This window comes from Trichomonas vaginalis, chromosome IV, assembly GCF_026262505.1.
Source record: "Trichomonas vaginalis G3 chromosome IV, whole genome shotgun sequence".
In the NCBI taxonomy this organism is placed as follows: Eukaryota; Parabasalia; order Trichomonadida; family Trichomonadidae; genus Trichomonas; species Trichomonas vaginalis.
Window position 1 is genome coordinate 19,309,064 of NC_067206.1, and position 22,821 is coordinate 19,331,884.

The following is a 22,821-nucleotide window of genomic DNA, read 5'->3' on the forward strand; positions in this document are numbered from 1 at the left end:
TCATTTGTGCAGCAAGAGAAGGTCATCTTGATATTGTTAAATATCTTATCTCTGTTGGAGCCAATAAAGAAGCAAAGGATAAAGATGGAAAAAATGCGCTCATGAAAGCATCACATTCAGATCATCTTGAAATAGTTAAATACCTTATCTCCGTTGGAGTCAATAAATATGCAAAAGATAAAAATGGAAAAAATGCACTCCATCACACTACTAGTTGTGATAAAACACGCGATTATCTAAAATCCCTCGGACTTTCATATTGACAAATGAACTTCTGGAATCATATCAAATATTTAGTCACATTCTATCATAGAATTTTGGAAAATATAAACTCTTGATTATATACATCATCAATCTTTTTTATTGCATAATTTGAGTTACAGATCTTAATTATTCAAAGATATGAAATTATGCAATTTTGATTCTGAAAACCATTTTTTTTGATTGGGATAGATATATTGATATTAACACTTAATTTCAAGAACAAATTTTGAAACCATAAGAATTTTTATTTTTTGGACTGTCATGAAAAGTGGTTCAGTCTAGCATATTACAAAGCAAATAAAGCTTCATTTTCATCACCATTGCTTAGTATATTGCTGCATCTCTTCAATCACAAGGTCACTTTACATCAAAGTTACTTCATGTTAAAGTATATTATATACAAATAGGGCTTCATTGAAATTCTGAAGTTTACAAAGAAAAAATAAATCAACTTCATACGCCTTCAGGAATGAATTTTGAAACATTGTTTATTCATAATAAGATAGCCCATCATGTATATATTTCATCCCGTAAATATAGGAGCTTTTCAGATTTCTTTTGATTTTGAAAATTTTGGGTTCGTCATGGCAGATAACTTTAATTTTAAGAAAAAACAAATACTCATAAAAAGCAGAATCATTTCCTCCAGTTAACATGAATTTCAAAATCTCGTTATTTTTGGATGATTGATGAAGTTTGTATACAGCATAATTTTTCAAAAAAGCTAGCACAACTTGACAAAGTCATCCAAGGATACCTTGCTAACCTTGAAGAACGGAAAATGCAGAACAAATTTTTAAAATCATGGATGGATAAAACGGCTGAAAAAATTAATCAAGAATATACAGAGAAGATTACAAAAATACAAAAAGAATATGATAAAATTTCCGATAGCAAACCAGATAATCAAGGAGAAACGTACAAAAACAAAGCAGAACAACTAATAAAGAATTTTAAAAACGAAACTCAATCGGTAGAAGACCATACAAATAACAGATTAGGAGATATTGCCACAGCAGTTGATGGTTTACGCAAATTACTCCCTTCAATAATTCAAAATTTTACAGCAGAAAATGATATTTTTATGAATAAAGTTCAATCATTCAATCAAGATCTGCAAAATGCATTAGAGAAGTCTAAGAAAGATCATGAGCTTGCTTTAAAGAAAGTTGATCAAGAAATAAATCAAAAAATACAAAATGAAGAAAAAGAAAGTTCAAAACGAATTGCGAAGATGGAAAACTCTTTCCAAAATGAACGTGATAGACCGCAAACTGCAATCGGTGACTCAAGAACAACAGCATTAATCAGACAACTTAAAAAAGAAAATTTGGAGAATAAAAAGTTCATTTCTCAGATGTCTCAGAAAGTAAAGAACATGCAAGTAATAGCAGAAAGTAATATACAATCCTACAGAGATAAAATGAAAGGATTAATATCAGAAATAAAATTTGTATCAAATTCAAACGAGAATTCGCTTGCAAGCACTCAACAAGAGTTGGATAATGTTAAAATAGTATTTTCTTCACAGAAACAAGGTGTTATTAATAACCATGATGAAGAAATGAAAAATTTAGAAAATGAAATTTCAAAATTAAAGTCAGAACTTGAAGAAAACACGAAAAACCATAAGCAGGATCAAGAAGATGCCCAACAAAGATTGAATTCATCAAATGAATCCAATGAAACTAGTTATAATGACATAATTGAGCGACATAACCAAGAAATTGAAATAAGAAAAGTAGAAATAGAAAAAGAAGAAAGAGATTCCGAAAAATCATATAGAGATGCTGTTGATTCTTTTAATAATAAGAAAAATGAACTTGAAATTGAATTATGTCAGTTCACAAACAAAAATAACAAGAGTTATGATGAAACTGTTGAACACAAAATGGTTGTGAAGCATAGCCAAGAAGTAGAACAAGAAATTGTTGATTACCAAGCTCAATCTGCAGCAATTTCGAGTAAATTTGATGCAATTAAATTAACTAACTCTCAAATACCGGAAGCTGCAAGGAACTTAGCTAAACTTCAAGAAGATTTGCTCAGTATGCAGAATAAACATAATGAAATGCTCAGATCAAACAAAATTTCGTTCAAAAAGGAAATTTCGGATTTACAAAAATCGTTAGACCAAGAAAAAGAACAACTGATGAAACAATTCAAAGAAGAAGAGAAAATTCAAAAGGAAGATTGTGAAGGATCAATTTCTGTTCTTCAAGACTGTTTTGATGAAGAAATAGAGAAGTTTATAAACAATATTAGTACATCTGATCAACCCGAATCAATTTCTTTGGCATCTTCTCGTTCTTCTTCGAGATTTAATCTTGAAATTGAGGAATTCAAGAATTTAAATACAGAATATGATTCAATTAATATGCCACAAGGATACCAGAGTTGTATCGATGAGAATCCAGAGCTAGAAGAGCTCCACAACCAAGTTTCAATTCTTAAAGATAAAATTAAGTCAGAAAGAGCTGTTTTAATAAGAGAATTTGAATCAGAATTGGATATAGAGAATAAAGATCACGTAGATCGCCTTGTAAAATGCAAATGTACAAAAGATTTCAATCAAAAATCAGATAAATTAAGGTTAAGATGGAATAAGCTTCTTTCTGAGTTAGATATCGAATATAAGAAACTAGAAGCTCTTCTTAAAGCCACTAAAAAGGCTTTTCTCAAGAGATCAAATTCATCTGGAGATCCTGAGATTGATGAGCTTCAGCACAAACTTTCAAAAGCAAGGAAAGAATCAGATAGAATCATCCAAGAGAAAGAAAATGCTTTTAACCAAGAAAAAAACGAAATTTTGGACGAAATTCAAGCAGCAAAGAAAGCTAATTACGCAGCAAATACAGCAGAAGACCAAGAATGGGAAGAGACTTATAAAGGTATTAAAGAAAAATTCACGGTAGAACTTGGTCGGAGATCAAAAATGCGGCAAGACGTTGAAGAAGCTGTAAAATCATTGGAGCAAAGACTTTTAGAGAGGAATGAGAAAAGAAAGAACGAATTGCATAACCAAATTGAGAAAATTGGAGCTAAATTACAACTTGAAAAAACTCTTCACGTTGATGATCCAATACAACTCCAACAAACTGTTCAGCGTCGTAAGGAACACTTAGAAGCGCGAACAGAAAGGCTTTGCAGTCAATGGGCTCAAGAAATTGAAGAATTAAAAGGTCGAAGAGAAGCATCTATTAATGAAATACAGCATATGGTGGCTGCTGCTAATACAAAGATAGATGCTTTCAAATCTGAAGTCGAAACAAGGCCTCCGAGAGCAGAAGAACAAGTAGTTATTGATACATTGCAAGAAAAACTTGATGAAGTTACGAACAACTTAATTCATCTTGGAAGAGTAATGCTTAATTACAGAGATTGTCTTCTTCTCAGAAATGAACATTATAATCAAAGATTTTCAAGAACAGAACCACTTGTTTCAAGAAATAATATAATGGTGCTACCACCACTCCCGCCACCAAATGATGTTTGTTAATAAATCTTAATTTTTTATGTTTGTTTGATAATTATAAAAAAATGTTGTATAATGATATAAAAATTCAATGATATAAAAATCATCACTAGGTACTATTTGCTATATGTTTGATCCTTTTAATGAAAAACATTGAATTTTAATTCATAATTCATATTTTAAAACCCGAAATATAGAAAAAGAGCTTTAAAACGTTAATGCAATGGATAACTAATATTGAATTTGGATGTCAAGGCGACAAAACTTTAAAGTAGTTCTATATTTGAATGCTCATAACTTCATCCATAGTAAAGATGTTAATGATATTGAAACATAAATTAGTATGGTATATAAAATATAAAACTGGTTAGCTTCGGTTTTAATATTGGATCCTCCTCAACATATTGCCCTTCCAAAATCTCAGTAATGACGGCCTATCAAATAGAGAGTGTGTGTGTGTGTGTGTGTCTTTATATATGAAGAGACAAACAATGAAGAAAAAATTGAGATTTTGATTCGTATTTTTTCAATTTCTTGAAAAGAAATTCAATGACATAACGACAAAGAGTTATATATTAGAGTTTAAAGACAACGTCACTGTTGGTATTCCTTCTCATCTAGCTCCTTCTGAATATGTTAATTTTACTATCTCTGAAGGATTCCAAATAATTCCGCAATATTGTTTTTATAAATTCACAAAACTCGAAAATATCGTGTTTCCTACGTCATTAACATCGATTTATGATGAAGCATTTGGTATATGTCCAATCAAAAAAATATTTATTCCAAAAAATGTAAGTTTAATAAATACATGGAATCCATTTGATCGATTACAAGAATTGGAAGAGATTGCTGTTGATCCAGAAAACCAATATTTTGCTTCTGTTGATGGTGTTCTTTATACTAAAAATATGAAAACTTTAAGACATTTTCCTGCTAAGAAGAACGTTACAGAGTATGTCATACCTTCTGGTTTAGAAACGATTTCATATTTTTCATTCACATACATAATATTTGTGAAACATTTGATATTTCCAGACACTGTTAAGTCAATTTTGGCTAATGCTTTTTCAAATGCCAATTCTATTGAATTTATGACTGCGATTAGAAATTATCGGCAAAAAGAAATTTCAATTGATCCGATGGCGTTCGATGGAGAATCAATTAATGCATCATCGTTAATTTATGTGTATTCATCTCGAAAGCCGATGACATGTCGTGTGCAATCATGTTTTTCAATTCAAAATTTAATACCTTTTATTGTTATTTCGTTGTTTTAGACAAATCATTGTCAAGAATAAACATATTTTAAATTTTAAAATGTTTCTCAAAGGAAGAATAACAGTTTTATACCTTTGAATTAAAAAGCTCAAGCTCATATGTTAAAACACTAAGTTTAGACCTACTAAGGTATGTGAATATTGCCTATCTTGTATAGGGGCATAAAATACTTTTTGATGCTAAAGAATTCAGAATTGATTTAATTTGATATTCAAAGTATGTACAAAAGTATGAATAAATGCGGATTTGGCTCTCAAATATCTCTATTTCAAGCAATGATAAATATTTCTGTATTCGATTTTTTAAAAAATCAGATTTCAAACAAAGCATAGACTTCCCACAAAATGTAAACTGAATGAAAAGTATGAAATTGTTTCAACAACGCATAAACTTTCCAAAAAATGTAAGTTGAATGACGATACAAATTGATTGGTATTAGAATTCTTTTTATCTAAAAGTGACACCTTGGATCCGAATTTTTTCAGAGAATGTCAAGTTCTGAGCAATCCAAAAATGAAACTGGATGTGGTTTTAGTGACGTTAAACCACTTGAAGTATTTGAATACCCTAGTCAAGCATCAAAAATTATATGGAGTGTCAATTCCGAGAATATTATTCAAATATCTTCACAAATTATAGAATTAATTACAAATAACAAAATACCTATCCAAATGGCAACTTATTTGATTGATACTTTTTCACAAATGCGTGTTAAAGATATTAAAATATTTACAGAACTTTACCAATTGGTATCAAACGAATTTTCATACATCGTCAAACCGGAAAATATTAGGTTAGCAACGCTTTTGCATTATAAAGGTTTCAAATTTGAAAATTTCGAACCTAAAATGACAGAAGAAGATGTTTTCAATTTGTATTCAACAGAATCTCCTTTATATTATATTGTATGGGATAAAGTTGATGAACTTAAATCTAAATTCTCAAACCTTGATATTAATCAGAAAATTTATGAAACCACACCAATGGATTATGCAATTATATATGGATCAGAATTGTGTTTCAATTACTTGAAAAATTTAGGAGCTAAATACACTAATTACTCCGAAGAATATGCTGTTCAAGGCGGAAAAAAAACATTTTTATGCAAATGATAGAAGAAGGTAAATCATTTGATGGCATGATTAATACAGCATTGGATTATCGAAACTATGAAATTGCTGAGTACCTTAAAACGAATTATGGACAAACTCCTGATTCAATAGCAGAAAGTATGCATTTCGGAAATTATGATGTTGCATCTTATTTACTTTCTAATGGAGGAAATATCAACAGAAGTTATATTATTTCTCTTTTCTTATTTATCATTATTTTATAACATTTTCTTTCATATTATATTTATCATTGTTTTATCTCATTCTCTTTATTTTCATGTTTATTCTTGTTTTATGGAATTCTCTTTCTTATCATATTTATCATTGTTTTATGAAATTCAATCAATGTTGATGAAAACCCTCTCAGTAATGCAAGCAAAATTAATTCAATAGAAATTGTCAAATTCTTAGTTGATCATGGTGCAAATGTTAACGCGAAAGTTACTCTCTTTCTTTTCATATTTATCAATGTTTTATCGCATTATATTTGTTTTCATATCTATCATTGTTTTATATAATTCTATTTCTTTTCATATTTATCATTATTCTACAAATTTCTCTTTCTTTTCATATTTACCAATGCTTAATACAATTCTCTCTCTTTTCATGTTTATCATTGTTTCATGAAATTCTCTTTATTTTCATATTTATCATTATTTTATAACATTTTCTTTCTTATTATATTTATAATTGTTTTATGAAATTATATTTCTTATCATATTTTTCATTATTTTATTTCATTCTTTTTATTTTCATGTTAATCATTGTTTTATTTCATTCTCTTTATTTTCATATTTATCATTGTTTCACGAAATTCTCTTAATGTTAATGAAAGCGCTCTCAGTATTGCAGCCAAAGCGAATTCCGCAGAAATTGTCAAATTCTTAGTTGAACATGGTTCTGATGTTAATATGAAATTTATTCTCTTTCTTTTTATATTTATCAATGTTTTATATAATTCTCTTTCTTATCATATCTATCAATGCTTTATACAATACTATTTCTAATCATATTTATCCTTGTTTTATACAATTCTCCTTCTTTTTATATTTGTCAGCATTTTATATAATTCCCTTTCTTTTCATATTTATCATTGTTTTATACAATTCTCTCTCTTTTCATATTTATCATTTGTTTAGACAATTCTATTTCTTTTCATATCCATCATTGTTTTATATAATTATATTTCTTTTCATATTTATCATTGTTTTATAAAATTCTCTTTATTTTCATATTCATAATTGTTTTATGAAATTCTCTAACTTTTCATATTTATCATTGTTTTATGGAGTTCTTTTTCTATTCATATTTATTATTGGTTTATACAATTCTAATTCCTTTCATATATATCATTATTTTATAAAATTCTCTTTCTTTTCATATTTAGCATAGGTTTATCAAATTCTCATTCTTTCAGTATTTATCATTGTTTTATGCAATTCTCTTTCTTATCATATTTTCCATTATTTTATTATATTTGCTTTCTTCTCATATTTATCATTGTTTTATTTCATTTCCTTTCTTTTCATATTTACCATTATTTTATTTCATTCTCTTTATTTTCATGTTTATTATTATCTTATGGAATTCTCTTTATTATCATATTAATCATTGTTTTATGAAATTCTTTCAATATTAATGGATGCCCTCTTAGTATTGCAATCAAAGTGAATTCAACAGAAATTGTCAAATTCTTAGTTGAACATGGTTCTGATGTTAACATGGAACTTATTTATCTTTGTTTATTACAATTCTCGCTCTTATCATATTTATCAATGTCTTATTACATTCCCTTTCTTATCATATTTACCATTGGTTTATTCAATTCTCTATCTATTCATATTTACCATTGTCTTATAAAATGAGAGAGGGTCAAAGTTGCTATTTGTCACTTTTCCACAAGAATATAATGGGAAAAAAGTTATCATATAGTTGATCTCATTCACTGATGTGAGAGATGCATGTAGTGTAATGGGATAAACAGTGGGATTGCTGCTCTAAGTCCTAGGTTCGAGACACATTGGCTTCATTTTTCTCTTTTTTATTGACGTAAACTATTCAATTTTTGTGTTCTCCATTCAAATTTCAGAATTTTTTTTGCAGATTTCACGCTACATTCGAAGTTACCTTTTGTAACAACCACCACTGCCTACGAAAGACGAAAGTGTGTCACGATTTCACCCGGAAATCCGACGGTTGTTTAAGAGTATGCACTTTTGTCACCTACTCTTACATTCCCTTTCTTATCATATTTACCATTGGTTTATTCAATTCTCTATCTATTCATATTTACCATTGTCTTATAAAATTCTCTCTCTTTTTATATTCATCATTGTATTATGAAATTCTCTTTTATTTTCATATTTACCATCGTCTTATGACATTCTATCTCTTTTCATATTTATCATTGTTTTATTACATTTGCTTTCTTTTCATATATATCATTGTTTTATACAATTCTCTCCTTTTTTATATTTATCATAGTTTTTATACAATTCTATTTCTTTTCATACCTATCATTGTTTTATGGAGTTCTCCTTTTTTACATATTTATCATTGTTATATGAAATTCTCTTTATCTTGATATTTATCTTTGTTTTATACAATTCTATTTCTTTTCATATAATTCCCTTTCTTATTATATTTATCATTGTTATATTCAATTTTCTCTCTTTTCATATTTATTCTTGTTTAATGGAATTATCTTTCTCTTCATACTTATCAGCATTTTATGAAATTCTCTCAATATTAATGAATGCCCTCTTAGTATTGCAATCAAAGAGAATTCAACAGAAATTGTCAAATTCTTAGTTGATCATGGGGCTACAAATACCAAATAATTCATTTTCTAATTGCACACTTCTATATTGAAACAAGATATAGTAAAGTTGGGCATGATTTAAGAATAAACATTCCATTTTACACACTTAATATGGGAAATGTATTAAAAATATTGTGCGTTTGAGAGGAAAATTAGAAGTGCTTCCGCTCTCAATATCAGTATGCTAGCTTTACAACTCGAGCATCATAGAGTACAAGTTGACTGTATCTTAGAGCTATCGATGAATAAGGCTAAATTTGAATGCAGCACGTTATAGTTGAAGTGAAAAATAAGTGTTGATCTATATATAGTACATAATATAACAATTCTAAAAATCATAAAGCGAAAGTAAACATTTAATTTTTTGAGTATTTTCTGACACAAAAACCACACAATGTCAAAAACTTTGAACGGCCAAAAAAAATTATCGCGTCAGAAAGTTTACAAATGTATATTTTCTGACAAATAGAGTCTCAGAAAGTTCTCAGGCAGTGGTTTTAATTATATAAGAAGTTCTTGTATGCCATTTTCCTGTTCAGCTTTTTTATTTGATTGTCAAGTCAACACAAAGATATGGAACAAATTTAATTTTTTATTTGTTCCTCTCATGAAAAATAGAATATAATAAATATTAAATAAAAGAAGAAAATGTTTAGATGCACCAAAAATTAATCATTTAAACAGCATTCTTAAATAAAACTTAGTAAAATTTCGTTTGAAATTCAAATATTGAATTTTTTGGTATCTGTGCAAATTCTTAATCGAGTGATGCCTTGATTTCAGCAAAGTTAGCCTTAAGATTTTCCTTAATTTGGGTGATAGTTGAAAGGAGGTCAGCTGTATCTTCAATTGTGATCTTATCGAAGAATTCGGAGTTCTTTGAGAAGAATGGTAAGAAGAACTTCTTGTAAAGGAAGATGGAACCGTTGCAAACTGGAAGTTGGAGCCAAACGTAGTAGCAAAGGCGGAGAAGCATGAAGAATGGGACAAAGTGAACAAATGGGACTACGTAAACTTCAATGAAAGAAGAAATAGCTATGACAATCCAGTAAATAAGCCATGTTGTATCGTCACATCCTCCGTTTGATTTGATGGCCTTAAAGGATGCCCAGCCTGGATATGCGACCTTGACGGAAACGACAAGGAGAGATGATGCGTAATGAAGAGCAGCAGCTACGTACTCCATTTTTATTAAAAATAAACTATTCAAATTTTTATTTTAGCGCCACTTTTGAAATAAAAAGTGACGATTTTATTACAATGATAGTTTATATCGATGATAAACAAAATATGTGATTGTCTGGTTGAATTAGCCATTAAGATTAAAATTTTCTATTTTTTGATTGTCTTTTTTCTTGATGACCCAAATTCCCGTGGTAAATCGTGCATCAATTCAAGCAAATGAGTTCCCTTTACAATTTGTATGCGATGCACTACTAAAATCTCATCAAGATGCAGTGAAACAACCTTTTAATTTTTATTCTGAATTTAATGGTCAACCTGTTGAAGAAAAATCCGATAAGACTCAAAAAGTTAGAAGAATCACCGTCAAATGGACACTAGAAGAACAAGAATTTTTATTGAATGGATATCGTAAATTTGAAAAGTATTGGACACAGATTCTAAAAGAATATCCGATGAATCCCATTAGAATACGATTTGATCTAAAGGATAAATGGAAGAATCTTCAGAAAAAAGCATCAAATCCTAAGATTAAAGAACTTTTTGAAAGAATAGAAGCTTCAAAAGCTCAGAGGAACCAAAATTTCACAAAAGGTAGTAGATTTATCCTTATTAATGAACAAAATAAACCTAAGCAGGAGAAAGAGCAAATTATTTTAATTCACAAGCAAATGGAAGAGCGTATTCCTCATAGAAGTCTTTCTTTTGTATATCATGCTTTAGAAAACCAACAAGAGCAAACAAGAATTATTCAATTATGGGAAAAAGTCATGGCCGACCCATCAACTGTTTTTAATTTTGTCAAGGAGTGCAGACTGATCAAGTAATTGAATTTTGATTCCTTAAAAATAAGAATTTATTAAGAATCAAAGTATCACCAAAAAAAAGTGTTGAGTTCCGGTCTATATAAGTATATACCATCTTAAGTACATCAATTGAAGAATTTTTAATCAAAATAATTTTTCATTGCAGGAAGAATTCTTCAAAGGAAATTCCGCACTCTCTAATTACACAAATATAACCTTCTAGAGAATATTGAGTAAAATAGTAAAGGAGTGATAATATCATCTAGCTGGCTTGACAGAGATCAAATTGAAAATACCATCTTAGATATTTTTGTATAAAAATTGTTTGTTGTTATTTATAGGATGCGCTTACAATTTTCTGTCATTCTTTCTGCTTTTTCGAAGCCAAGCTTTTGACGGAAAAAGATCATTATACATAATACGAATGTTATACTTTTTTTGTTATGAAAATAAAGCGGTATTTGATCATATTAGATGCACTTTCCACTTTTCGACACTCAAGCTTTAGTAAAAAATTATTATAAATCACTCCTGTGTACCCCATATGGCTGTTCTACTTTGATATGTTGATACAATGAGAGTATATCGGAAATTAAGGGTGTACTTACCACTTTCTGACACGCTCTCATAGAAACATATTATCTTTATTACAATAACAAATAGATATTAAGAACGATATAATGATTTTTTATAACTTTTCCCAACCTAAAATATTAACTTTTTACCTTAGAAAATTGGGGTATAAAACTTGGGTGTCAAAAAAATTGAGAGAAAGTCAGAAAGTGGTAAGTGCATCCTTAAAAAAAGTCATTTTTATTTGGAAAAGAAAAATAAACATAATTTTTTTTATTTACATATCAAGACCTAAAAAGTCATCGAGAAGTTGTCTATGCTTCTTTGATCCCTTTGCCCAAACGCTGTTAGTAATGCGTTTTTCGAGGTTTGGAAGGTAAGTTCCATATATAAATGGCGAATAATAATTATAAGTGAAGAAAACAAGTAAAATAATGATGAAACAAATGAAATTCCTTCTTCTCTGAGAGTAAAGAATTCTATCTATTGTTGGAGCAAACGAAATAATTGCAAACATAAGTGGAATTTGGTAATCAGACAAAAACAAAGTTCTTTTTGTCAGAAAATAAGGGAGATAAGACAGAATATAACCAACACATGCATAACTTGCAACATTTCGTGTTAGTTTTCTAAATCTGATCATTAAAATGATGACAGATGCAAATGAAATATAATAAACTACAGGATTTCCCATTAATACGATCAATCTGTTGTTGGAACGATCCCAACCACGAACCCATATTCCTGTGAGTAATGGCCATGAAATTGGATTACTTTGGTAAGGATCAAATCTTTTATTTGATAATCCAACACGTAACATCCTCAAACTGAGGAAAATAGCATCTGTAATGAATCTGCCTGGGTCTCTCTCTAAAAATAAGTGCTGCTGAAGTGAAACAGGAAGATATTCGTCAACATCATCTGTAGAATCGGGTAAAAAGGACATATGAAGGACAGTAATCAGATCGAAGATTATAAAAGCCGTAACAAGCATAATAATGATGCCTTTCATGTTAAATGGTTGTAATTTCTTTAATGCAACGAAAATTGAAAACGGAATCAATGCAAACGCGGTGAATTTTGTGGAAATACATAAGCCGAGGGTTAAGCCTGAAAATAAGGGAGTATACGATTCGAAACCAGCGGATAACATGAATAAATGAATTGCGATCAAAGTAAGTAATATTCCATCAGGAATAATGTATCTGCTTTCGACGATTAACGACGAGTCTAACGCAATCATTAAACCTGTAACAAAAGAAGGTAATCTCGAAACACCGCAAATTCTAAGGACAGAAAAGATAATTGGAGCACAAAATGATGATATGAAGCAAACTCCATATCTTATTGGTACGAAACTTGATGTCTGTTGCTTTTTGCTGTTAGTTCTTTGAAAATCATAATCGCATTGGTATTTATAGAATTTTGCAAGCTGGTAAAGCATGATTTTTCCGAATGGTGGTTGTGTATCAAAGAAAAATGAACCATTGCAGTAGCAATTGATGTACTGACCATATCTGTGTTCGTCAAAAACGACTGTTTCTGGTGTTTGCAGATTCCATATCCTTGCAAAAAGGGAAATTGATAATATAATAATAACAGAAATCGAATCCAAGAATGATTGGTATGAAGAATTCGATTTCATATCAGAAAAGTGACAATTTCTCAAATATATCAATTCACGCTTATAAAAAGATCTTTAAGGGGTCAAGTCTAAAGTATACAATAGAATAGTATAACTATAAAAAGCACATAGTATAATAAAGGTGAAATATATAGTTAATTGCGAAAAATTTTAATAAAAAGTTACATACATTCAATTATAATACCATATCCGCCTCTTCAACTAAAAATTGATGTGAGTGAAGTGAGCTCTAACGATCTGTTGGAACAAATATACTAAAATATTTCACTTCTCCTCCAAAGAAATTGTGACTCAGGGACTTAATAGTGTATACTATCACTGTCCTATATAAAAGTATTCTGACTATATCTGATTATCTAAAAATCTAATACAAAGTAGAAAAATTGCATACAATATTAGTACAATTTTGATAATTCACGCCCGTAAAACAGCAAGCAAAGGCGACCCTTAAGTATCATGGGAAATTAGACTATAGATGTATCATTTAATACTATTACTGCAAAATAGGAGAACTTCATTGATAGCAAATATATCGATAATTTATATGAAGTGCAGTAATACTATGTAAGGACTCATTGAATAGTTCGCATTTGATCTAGAAATATGTTATGATCTTTAAAAATATACATAATTAACTTGATAATATCAATTTTAGAGTAATTTAAAAATGTTAATTACTTTTCCTTTGTAGGAATATATATTCATATTTAACATATAATTTTGCATAAAGTAAAATACAAAGCAAAGATTTATAATTAATATTCAAATTAATAAAATTTGAGCTGCAGAGAGTTTGAGCAACAATAATAGACGGTTGAGATGACTTCGAGCAATCCAAAATATACCTAGCATAAGTGTAAAGAGATGTAATAGCGTTGCATACCAAATCACTTAAGTCAAACATCATGGGATCACAAAGCATGTTATATATTTGTTCCATCCACTAAAGATCAATTGCGATACACATTAAGGCAAGCAGCTTATATATTTTAAGACTCGATTTTGAGAATAACTGAAATCTTGAGTGGTAATAAGCTTCTGGATTAAAAAGTTATTAGATTGGATTTTACTATTGGTGTTATATCATTTCATTTTTTGTTAGGCTTAATAAATTTTGAAAAATTCTCTTAGAAATCTTTATGGTCATTGTTCTCCACATTTTTAACAGATGCTTTTTTTCTCCAAATGAATTTCAAAGATATTTGACTTTTAAATTTTTGCATGTCTGATCAAGACAATCAACATGCTAAATACAGTGAATTACTAAGTATAAATAAATACTGCATCAATGCATATATCGCGTTATATCAGCTGAAAACGGAAAAAGAAGAAGAATTAGACTCTATTTACAAAATGATCAAAACAGAATTGATCGAATCAAAGAAATATCCACCCAGAAATATTATAAAAGATATTTTAGATATTATTCTGTATAATAATCGCTATACAAAATCATATTTAACTCTTGCCAAACTTATATCTGATGATTATAATGTCACAGATGTCTTCAATGTAGAAGATATTTCAAACTTCCTGTTTTATAAAGAATATGGAATTAAATTAAAAAAATCTGCTGATTTCGAAAAAATTGAATCAGAAAATCTCAATTTTCTTACAGAAAATACAATTTACAGAGCAATTATGTACAATGACAAAGAAAAATTCATAAAATTCATTGGAATAGACGGATTTGATAAAAATCAAATACTTAAAAGCAAACTATATTCAATTTATTCTGATGGATTAACATTACTTGAATTCTGTTGTTACTATGGAGCAGTTGATTGTTTCAAGTTGTTGAGAACTGATTTCAAGTCAGAAATAACAAAAACATGTCTAAAATTTTCATTTTTAGGAGGAAATCCGGAGATCATGAGTGAATGTTTGAAATATCAAACACCAGATAAAGAATGTATGAAGTATGCAATTATTTCACATAACATTGATTTTGTTACATTCTTGATGTATGAATATAATATAGAGATCAATTTAAAATTTTGCGAAGATTACAAAATTCTTGAATCATTTTTAGTTTATTTCGATTAAACTAATGATATTAACGAATGCTTTAAATATTCCACAGTGTTCAATGTTCCATCATTTTGGGAACATTTTCTGTCACATGGCGGAAATATCGATGAAAATATTCTTTGTAATGCAGTATTTAATAATAATATAGCAATGACTGAATTTCTTATTTCGCATGGTGCAAATATCTACGAGAAATATTTTGGAGATACCGTTCTACATCAGTCAATATATTATAATAGTAAAGAAATGCTCGAACTTCTTATTTCACATGTTTCAAATATCAATGAAACAGATGGAATTGGACAAACTCTTTTTCAATATGCAGCAAAAATTAATCGTAAAGAAATGGCAGAACTTCTTACTTCACATGGTATAAATATCAATGAAAAAGATAGATATGGGAAAACCGCTCTTCATCACGCGGCAGAAAATAATTGTAAAGAAATTGTGGAATTTCTTATTTCACATGGTGCAAATATCAATGCAAAAGATATAAACGGGGAAACTGCGCTTCATCTTGTAGCAAAGAAAAATGATCTTAAAGAAATGATAGAACTTCTAGTTTCACGTGGTGCAAATATCAATGAAAATGATCAGCTTGGAAGAACTGCACTTTATTATGCAGCATTCAAAAATAATAAGGAATTAGTTGAGTTTCTTATTTCACATGGTGCAAATATCAATGCAACAGATCAATATGGATATAATGCCCTTTGTCTTTCAATAGGGTTAAAATATAAAGAAATGATAGAACTTCTTATTTCACGTGGTGCAAATATCAATGCAACAGATCAATATGGATATAATGCTCTTCATCTTACAATATCGACAAATTATAAAGAAATCGCAGAACTTCTTATTTCAAATGGTGCAAATATCAATGAAAAAGATAGAAATGGAAGAACCTATCTTCATTATGCAGCAGAAAATAATTGTAAAGAAATAGCTGAGCTTCTTATTTCACATGGTGCAAATATGAATGAAAAAGATGGAGATTTGAAAACTGCTCTTCATTATGCAGCAGAAAATAATTGTAAAGAAATAGCTGAGCTTCTTATTTCACATGGTGCAAATATGAATGAAAAAGATGGAGATTTGAAAACTGCTCTTCATTCTGCAACATGTAAAAATAATAGAGAAATAGTTGAGCTTCTTATTTCACATGGTGCAGATATCAATCAAATAGATATATATAGAAAAACTGCTCTTCATTATGCACTTGATACGAAACATAAAAAATAGCTGAATTTCTTAGTTCGCATGGTGGAAAACTGGATTCTTCTTTGACAAGATTCTCTTCGAAAAAAATATAAATAAAGATACGAGGAAAAGGTCTAATGGCGGGAAAAAGGTGATTTTGTCTCCTAAAATAGGGGAAAGTAAAGTTTTTAGAAAAAAATAAAGGCATCAATAAATAGTAAATATTATACTTAATTTTTTTTCTTGAGTTTTCCTCCTAGGGTAAAAAGCAACCAAAAGCGATTATTTTACATCCAATCTGTGCTTTATTTCTGACCTCAATATGAACAAGTTCCAGAAAGTCATGAATGAATTCCCAACCTGGAGAACAGACCTCCTTTTTGGCCTTTTGATACTTGAAAGAGCCGCTTTGGCTTCTATTATTACTCTTTTCATGAAGGTAATGAGATTACACCAAAGTCATGGCAAGCGCAATGTGACACATTACATAGATTTTCTATGAACTGTAATTACCTAATGTCTGCTGCTTCAACCAAGATGATCAGGAGATATTCCCTATATGAACCAGAATACAGCAGAAAGCTGTGAAAGAGACCATTTTTCAAGGTTATGTTCCATTTCATATTTTCTGATATTATAATTAGCGTTTTTTACATAAAAAATCTTTCATCGATTAAAAATGAGCTATATTTAGAAATTTTCAATTAAAATCGACTGTAAATAATTATTGTTGAGGTTATAAAGTCAAATCAATGGAAATCAAAATGCCGTTTTGAAAAAAAAATTATCATTCTGTTCTTTTCATCAATGGGAAATTGCTGCTCAACAATTCCAGACATAGAAAGTCGTTTTCCAGCGATTGGCATTGTTGACATAGGACATGAAAATGAAGCACCTGATGCAGCTGTTCAAGCTGGTCCGGATGTGGAGCAATTTGAAAATTTAAATTTTACTGACTCCTCTTCAGTTGATGCAGAAATGGAACATCTTTCAAAATTACTTGAATCTTCTAAAGCAGAACCAAAAGCGAAATCATCGGGCTCGAAGAAGAAGAAAAATTAAATGAAATATAGTTACTTTAAGTATATTAACAAATCTAATTTCTTATACGAAAATTATTTCATTCTGTGTTCATTAAACAATCGAATTTACAAAATTTCCTTTTTTTATTTCTATTGCTCATATTATGAACTATATTAGCTATCTAAATAAGACCTACTCATAAAAATCTGGTATGTGTGATATATAATGTTATCATAACAGAAAAAAAATACATTAAATTAGTTGATAATTTACCAGTAGTATATATGGATGGGTTTAGTGACTTTTTTTGTTACATCTATATATAGACGATGCATTAAAATATATTTATTTATAAACACATTAATTTTTAACATTAATTTTAAAATAATTTATTTTTTTATTCTTACATAAATGACCCAACAAGTAAAACCAGATAAAGTGGATAATAGAATTTTAGAGGATGGTGTTCCTGTTTACATTCAAAGATTTAAAGGAAAACAATATTACAGAATGATAAATCCTGAATATGTGAAACATTTATTTAAAAAGGAAGATTGTGAATTATTAAACGTTAATGATTATGAAAATACTAAATCAAAACTGAGATATAAATATATTGGAAGTGATGAAAGGTGTAAAGATAAAGATAAAGTTTATACAGTTTCATATAATGAATGGAAAACCGATAAGATTAGAAAACATTTAGGAGATTATGGGGAAAAATCTGAATTCTTTAAATCTAGTATATACGAGAGAGTAAAAGAAATTAGATATAATTATCATTCATGAATGAAAAAAATAAACACATTAAAAAAATTAACATTAATTTTAAAATAATTTATTTTTTATCTTTTATAAAAGAAGCTATATATAGATGATGTCAGATATTCCGCGATTAATTAAACATTGTTTAAATCCTGAATGGGTTAAACTTCAATTTAAAAATGAAGATTGTGAATTATTAAATGAATATGAAAGCCAAAATAAGCTAATGAGGTATAAATATAATGATAAAGAATATTTAATTTCATGGAATCAATGGAGTCATAATCAAAGACCTCATAAACGAGAAGAAGAAATTGAAAATAATGAAATGGAAATCATTGATGACATTAAAGAGGATGGAATTCCTAAATTTTGTAGAAAAACCTTTAGAACTAAGTTAGGAGCATATAAACGTAGAGTATTAAATCCTGAATATCTTAAACATTATTTAAAAAGGAAGACTGTGAATTATTAAACGTTAATGAATATGAAAATGCTAAATCAAAACTGAGATATAAATATATTGGAAGTGATGAAAGGTGTAAAGATAAAGATAAAGTTTATTCAGTTTCATATAATAACTGGCACACGTTAGGGATAAGAAAACATTTAGGAGATTATGGTAAAAGTTCCGAATTCTTCAAATCTAGTATGTACGAGAGAGTAAAAGAAATTAGAAATAATTATTTTCATGAATGAAAAATAAACTTTAAAAATTCATGTCTTACATTTTTTGAATAATTTATTTTTTTAATTCGTATGAAAATGAGTGGATCAAGATTCGTAACCGTCAATCAATTAATGGATGTTCTTTCACCAATTCTTGAAAATGTTAAACAAGTAGATGTTTATTTCGATGATTATGTAGAAAGTATATATTATAAAGGTAAGTTTAATATTAAACCTATTGCTTTTGCATTTGATAATAAATTAATTGAAAATGCAAAAATTTGGGAATTAATTCCAGATATTGAATTTATAACAAATATTAATGATAAATGGTTTAAACGAATTCCAACCACAAAAGTTCTTTGTAAATTAATGATCAAAACTGAGGAAAAAGAATTTAACGGGTTTAAATATCATCCAAATAAAGTTTCAGAACTAGAAAATGAAAAACTTCAGAAAAAATTAAACGATAGACTTTCAAATGATCGTATTGAAAAAATAAATAAACTAGCAGAAGTTGCATTTAATAATGAAATATTTGATGAATATAACCTTGAACTCAGTGATGGACTTTAAGTCCTGGGCACTTTGTGCCTTGAGCTTTAAGGACCCGGGCTCAACGAGTCATGATTTATGAAATCAATAATTTGATTTATTCGCTCTTCAATAATTTCTATTCTTTTTGTTAAATCATCAATTTTCATTAATGAGGTGATTCTTGATTGAGGAATAGATTTTAAACTAACAACACCTTTTATTTTTGAAATTTTGAATCCATGACCCTCCGGGTCTTGGACTCTGTCCTCAACTTTAAACATTTTATTCAATTTACATGTTGTCAATTCTTCAAATAATTTTTTATTATTAGCATAATAGTCATTAAATTCATCAACAGATGAAAAAATTTTTATTTCAGTAATTGGTTTAACAACGTTTATTTTTTGTTGAACATTTTCACTTTCATTTATTTCTTCCTCCTCTGTTTCATTTATTTTTAAAATCGGTTTCATTTATCATTAAATAAAAATTAGAATATAAGTGATGAAATATATTTTTTAATTAATATTAAATCAGAGATGGCGGCAGGATTCTTTAAAAAATTATGGGAAGGAATTAAGAAAGCTGCAAGTTGGGTTCATCAAAAGATTATTAAACCCGTTGCAAACTTTTTGGCACCAGTAGCGAAAACGGCAGGAACTATCATAGGAGGAGTATTAGGTGCTAAAGCAGGTAATCCGGCGATGGGAGCACAAGCAGGTAACGCAGTTGGTGGAATTGCTGAAGGAATACTTAATAAAATAGGGGTAGATAGTGGAAAAATAAATAAATATTATTTTTATCTTAGTATCGGTTGTAGTCGACGATAAACCTTATCTCCTTTATTTAATACTTCCCTTACCGGAACATTAGGTGCTATTTGTTCAGCAACGTCACTAATTGCTTCTTTATTCTTAAATATCCAATTTGCTCCTTTCTTAATCCCTTCCCAAACTTTATGCGCTCCTCTTTTTACTTTATCCCACAGTTTCTTAAAGAATCCTGCAGCCATAGTTGATTATTTCATTAAAATTAAAAATTCATTTTCATCTTTTAATTTTGATTTTTTATTTAATAATAAATGACGACTAACTATTTAGTGCCAAACACTAAACCGATTAATGGAAATGTATTTCATTCATTCGAAAAGATAAATGAAATATTCGCAAAGAATGATGGAGAAGATATTATAGAGAACTTGAAAGTTCATGCTATGACTCTGATGCTCCATATTTTGATGATAAACAAACTCATTTAAGAATTACAAATCCGGCTCATGATGTGAACCAATTAGGTGACACATATATTAAACGCAAAGTTAAAGCAACTCTAGTTTCAAATAAAGCTTTCACATGTGATGCCGCTTTTAAATGCATGCGTTTATTCGTTGGTTACAAATCATCAAATCAAAGCTTTAAACAATTAGAAGTAGAAACCGAAAGAGGTGATGCTGGTTATCTTCAGATGGATTGCGCCCGTGAATCTTTCGCATTTGCAACATATAAACCAAAATCAGAAAGGAAAGTTAAAAAGTTTGTTCATTCGTTATATAATAATGTTCAAAAATATGATAACTCAGTATGTGGTAAATATATTGACCCTTCAGAAGTTTTCAAGAAAGCAAATGAAGAAGTTGATGTCACTTTTGATATGATTATTCCGGTAAATGATTTGTTAGCATTTCAGGCGTTCGATGATTATCCTAAATCATTTGGTGAAATCATTCTTAAATATTATGTTTTCAGGGATACTTTAGTATTTTGTCAGGTTGACCCGTTAAGAGTTGCTGATTTACAAAATTACGTTTATGAAAAGATAACTGATGAAAATTATGAAAAGATTATGAATCATGTTTATAAATATGATCGCAAATTCCAACAAATCGGACTTCCTGCCAAATTAATTACAAGCTTAGCCGCTACATCTGCTGACGCAACAGTTGAAGACGTTATTATTTCATGCACAAAGATGGAAGTTTTAGAGGATAAATGCATTACACCAGGATACGGTTTAATTGAAGAATCAGTTAAAGCAATACCACGTTTATTTAGTAAGGAAGATCCATTCATGATTCCAGCTCAACATATTGACGTTCGTTCACTAAATGGAGGTTGCATCACTCCTGAAGGTATTAGCTCAGATTTCTCATACGCTCTTCATAATGTTACAGATGTTGTGTTAACATTTCCGAAGAATGCAATGCAAAGAACGGTTTTAGAAAATCCAATGCTTCGAGGTCTTCAGGTCACTATAGATTCCAGAAACTTCCCCGATCAAGCGATGACCACAGTGGGCGACATATTCTTTACACGTATGCTTCAAGCTTCTGATTTAGATGGAGTGAATGAATGCACGAAGAATACGAGGACTCATTAACTAGACCACTGAATGATGATGATGGCACACCATTAGCTAGAACATGGAAAGACCAAACTTCATTCTTATGCACTATTCCAGTTCAACGTGATGGAGCGGGTATATTCTTTGATGGATTAGAAACTTTCAACTCACAAGTTACAGTACAAGTGAAAGCTTATCCAATCATTCAGGGTGAAAATGACACTTACTGTTCAAAGTGACAAATCCTCCTCAGGTTTGGTTTACTAGGACTACATATTGGACATGGACACCGGATGAAGGTTTGAAATATCATCCAACAGGTACACCACCGCAGTATAGAAGTTCATATGATGAAATATTGATGAATAGAAATGTTTAAAATTATAAATTTATTTTTGATTAAATGGATTTAAATTCATCCACCCCTTATGAAGAATTAGCAGGAGTATATAATACATACGTAGATGATATGATTAATGAAGCATTGAGTGATAATAGAAATGCTCTATCTAAGGAAAAATTAATGAAAATTCCATATTCTGAATGTTACTTAAATTCAATCACTGCAGCAATTGGTAAACAAAATAAAGGTAAAACATTAACGATATTAAAACAAATTATCATTATTGCTAACACTTCACCCTATTCACATGTGTTAATTTATATCAACCGTTCAGGTTCACCTTCAGATGATACATTTGAATCTTTAAAGCATTTAATCAAAATTCCAATTATTTATTTATCACAAGAAGAAGCAGAAGATTATTTAAAAAACTTTGTAATGTATAAAGAATTATATAATACAATCAAGAAGCAAGGATTAGAGGATAAAATTATTGATAAACAACGGGATGAATTATTTGAAACACTTTCTATTTCAAATTTTGATAGAGAATTTTTGCATTCACTCATTTTTCTAGATGATGCGGTGAAATCAAAACTAATAACTAATGAGAAATCATATTTTAATCAATTATTAACTCAATGTCGACACATTCAGTGTTCATTCTTCATGGCTGTTCAATACTTTAAAGCATTAAGCACAAACATTAAATCAAACCTGTCCACCCTTTTCATTTTCAGTGGTTTTAGTCGTC

At 29.1% G+C, this 22,821-nt stretch overlaps 10 protein-coding genes across 10 annotated transcripts, besides 6 other annotated features; 8 read left to right on the forward strand and 2 right to left on the reverse strand.

Annotated features, from left to right (window-relative positions):
* Window positions 1–101: 101 nt before the first annotated feature.
* TVAGG3_0127660 (Ankyrin repeat family) lies at window positions 102–263 on the forward strand (the record flags this gene model as incomplete). Its single annotated transcript, XM_001316940.1, has 1 exon — window positions 102–263. One exon carries the CDS (start codon window positions 102–104, stop codon window positions 261–263), a length of 162 nt encoding a protein of 53 aa, XP_001316975.1.
* Window positions 264–855: 592 nt separating this feature from the next.
* On the forward strand, window positions 856–3,766 carry TVAGG3_0127670 (TAG-278-related family; the record flags this gene model as incomplete). Its single annotated transcript, XM_001316939.1, has 1 exon — window positions 947–3,763. The coding sequence occupies one exon, from the start codon at window positions 947–949 to the stop codon at window positions 3,761–3,763; it is 2,817 nt and encodes a 938-aa protein (XP_001316974.1).
* Window positions 3,767–5,508: 1,742 nt separating this feature from the next.
* On the forward strand, window positions 5,509–6,132 carry TVAGG3_0127680 (protein ubiquitination; the record flags this gene model as incomplete). Its single annotated transcript, XM_001316938.1, has 1 exon — window positions 5,509–6,132. One exon carries the CDS (start codon window positions 5,509–5,511, stop codon window positions 6,130–6,132), a length of 624 nt encoding a protein of 207 aa, XP_001316973.1.
* Window positions 6,133–8,331: 2,199 nt separating this feature from the next.
* Window positions 8,332–8,361: a mobile genetic element.
* A 942-nt stretch (window positions 8,362–9,303) lies between these two features.
* On the reverse strand, window positions 9,304–10,152 carry TVAGG3_0127700 (endoplasmic reticulum tubular network membrane organization; the record flags this gene model as incomplete). Its single annotated transcript, XM_001316937.2, has 1 exon — window positions 9,711–10,139. The coding sequence occupies one exon, from the start codon at window positions 10,137–10,139 to the stop codon at window positions 9,711–9,713; it is 429 nt and encodes a 142-aa protein (XP_001316972.1).
* Window positions 10,153–10,311: 159 nt separating this feature from the next.
* TVAGG3_0127710 (SANT/myb-like telomere repeat binding factor-like DNA-binding domain-containing protein) lies at window positions 10,312–10,962 on the forward strand (the record flags this gene model as incomplete). Its single annotated transcript, XM_001316936.2, has 1 exon — window positions 10,312–10,962. The coding sequence occupies one exon, from the start codon at window positions 10,312–10,314 to the stop codon at window positions 10,960–10,962; it is 651 nt and encodes a 216-aa protein (XP_001316971.1).
* A 571-nt stretch (window positions 10,963–11,533) lies between these two features.
* Window positions 11,534–11,561: a mobile genetic element.
* Window positions 11,534–11,561: a terminal%2Cinverted (terminal inverted repeat of tvBac_53III transposon ID:TVAGG3_0127720).
* Window positions 11,562–11,709: 148 nt separating this feature from the next.
* Window positions 11,710–11,742: a mobile genetic element.
* Window positions 11,710–11,742: a terminal%2Cinverted (terminal inverted repeat of tvBac_53III transposon ID:TVAGG3_0127730).
* A 49-nt stretch (window positions 11,743–11,791) lies between these two features.
* On the reverse strand, window positions 11,792–13,159 carry TVAGG3_0127740 (dolichyl-phosphate-mannose-protein mannosyltransferase protein; the record flags this gene model as incomplete). The annotated part of the gene is made up of 1 exon (XM_001316935.1): window positions 11,792–13,159. One exon carries the CDS (start codon window positions 13,157–13,159, stop codon window positions 11,792–11,794), a length of 1,368 nt encoding a protein of 455 aa, XP_001316970.1.
* A 1,221-nt stretch (window positions 13,160–14,380) lies between these two features.
* TVAGG3_0127750 (protein of unknown function (DUF3447)) lies at window positions 14,381–15,205 on the forward strand (the record flags this gene model as incomplete). The annotated part of the gene is made up of 1 exon (XM_001316934.1): window positions 14,381–15,205. One exon carries the CDS (start codon window positions 14,381–14,383, stop codon window positions 15,203–15,205), a length of 825 nt encoding a protein of 274 aa, XP_001316969.1.
* A 135-nt stretch (window positions 15,206–15,340) lies between these two features.
* Window positions 15,341–16,432, forward strand: TVAGG3_0127760 (cyclin-dependent kinase inhibitor 2C-related family; the record flags this gene model as incomplete). The annotated part of the gene is made up of 1 exon (XM_001316933.1): window positions 15,341–16,432. One exon carries the CDS (start codon window positions 15,341–15,343, stop codon window positions 16,430–16,432), a length of 1,092 nt encoding a protein of 363 aa, XP_001316968.1.
* Window positions 16,433–17,197: 765 nt separating this feature from the next.
* TVAGG3_0127770 (uncharacterized protein) lies at window positions 17,198–18,008 on the forward strand (the record flags this gene model as incomplete). The annotated part of the gene is made up of 1 exon (XM_001316932.1): window positions 17,198–17,452. The coding sequence occupies one exon, from the start codon at window positions 17,198–17,200 to the stop codon at window positions 17,450–17,452; it is 255 nt and encodes an 84-aa protein (XP_001316967.1).
* A 971-nt stretch (window positions 18,009–18,979) lies between these two features.
* On the forward strand, window positions 18,980–19,423 carry TVAGG3_0127780 (protein of unknown function, DUF4108 family; the record flags this gene model as incomplete). Its single annotated transcript, XM_001316931.2, has 1 exon — window positions 18,980–19,423. One exon carries the CDS (start codon window positions 18,980–18,982, stop codon window positions 19,421–19,423), a length of 444 nt encoding a protein of 147 aa, XP_001316966.2.
* Window positions 19,424–22,253: 2,830 nt separating this feature from the next.
* Window positions 22,254–22,821: part of a mobile genetic element that runs on past the window's edge.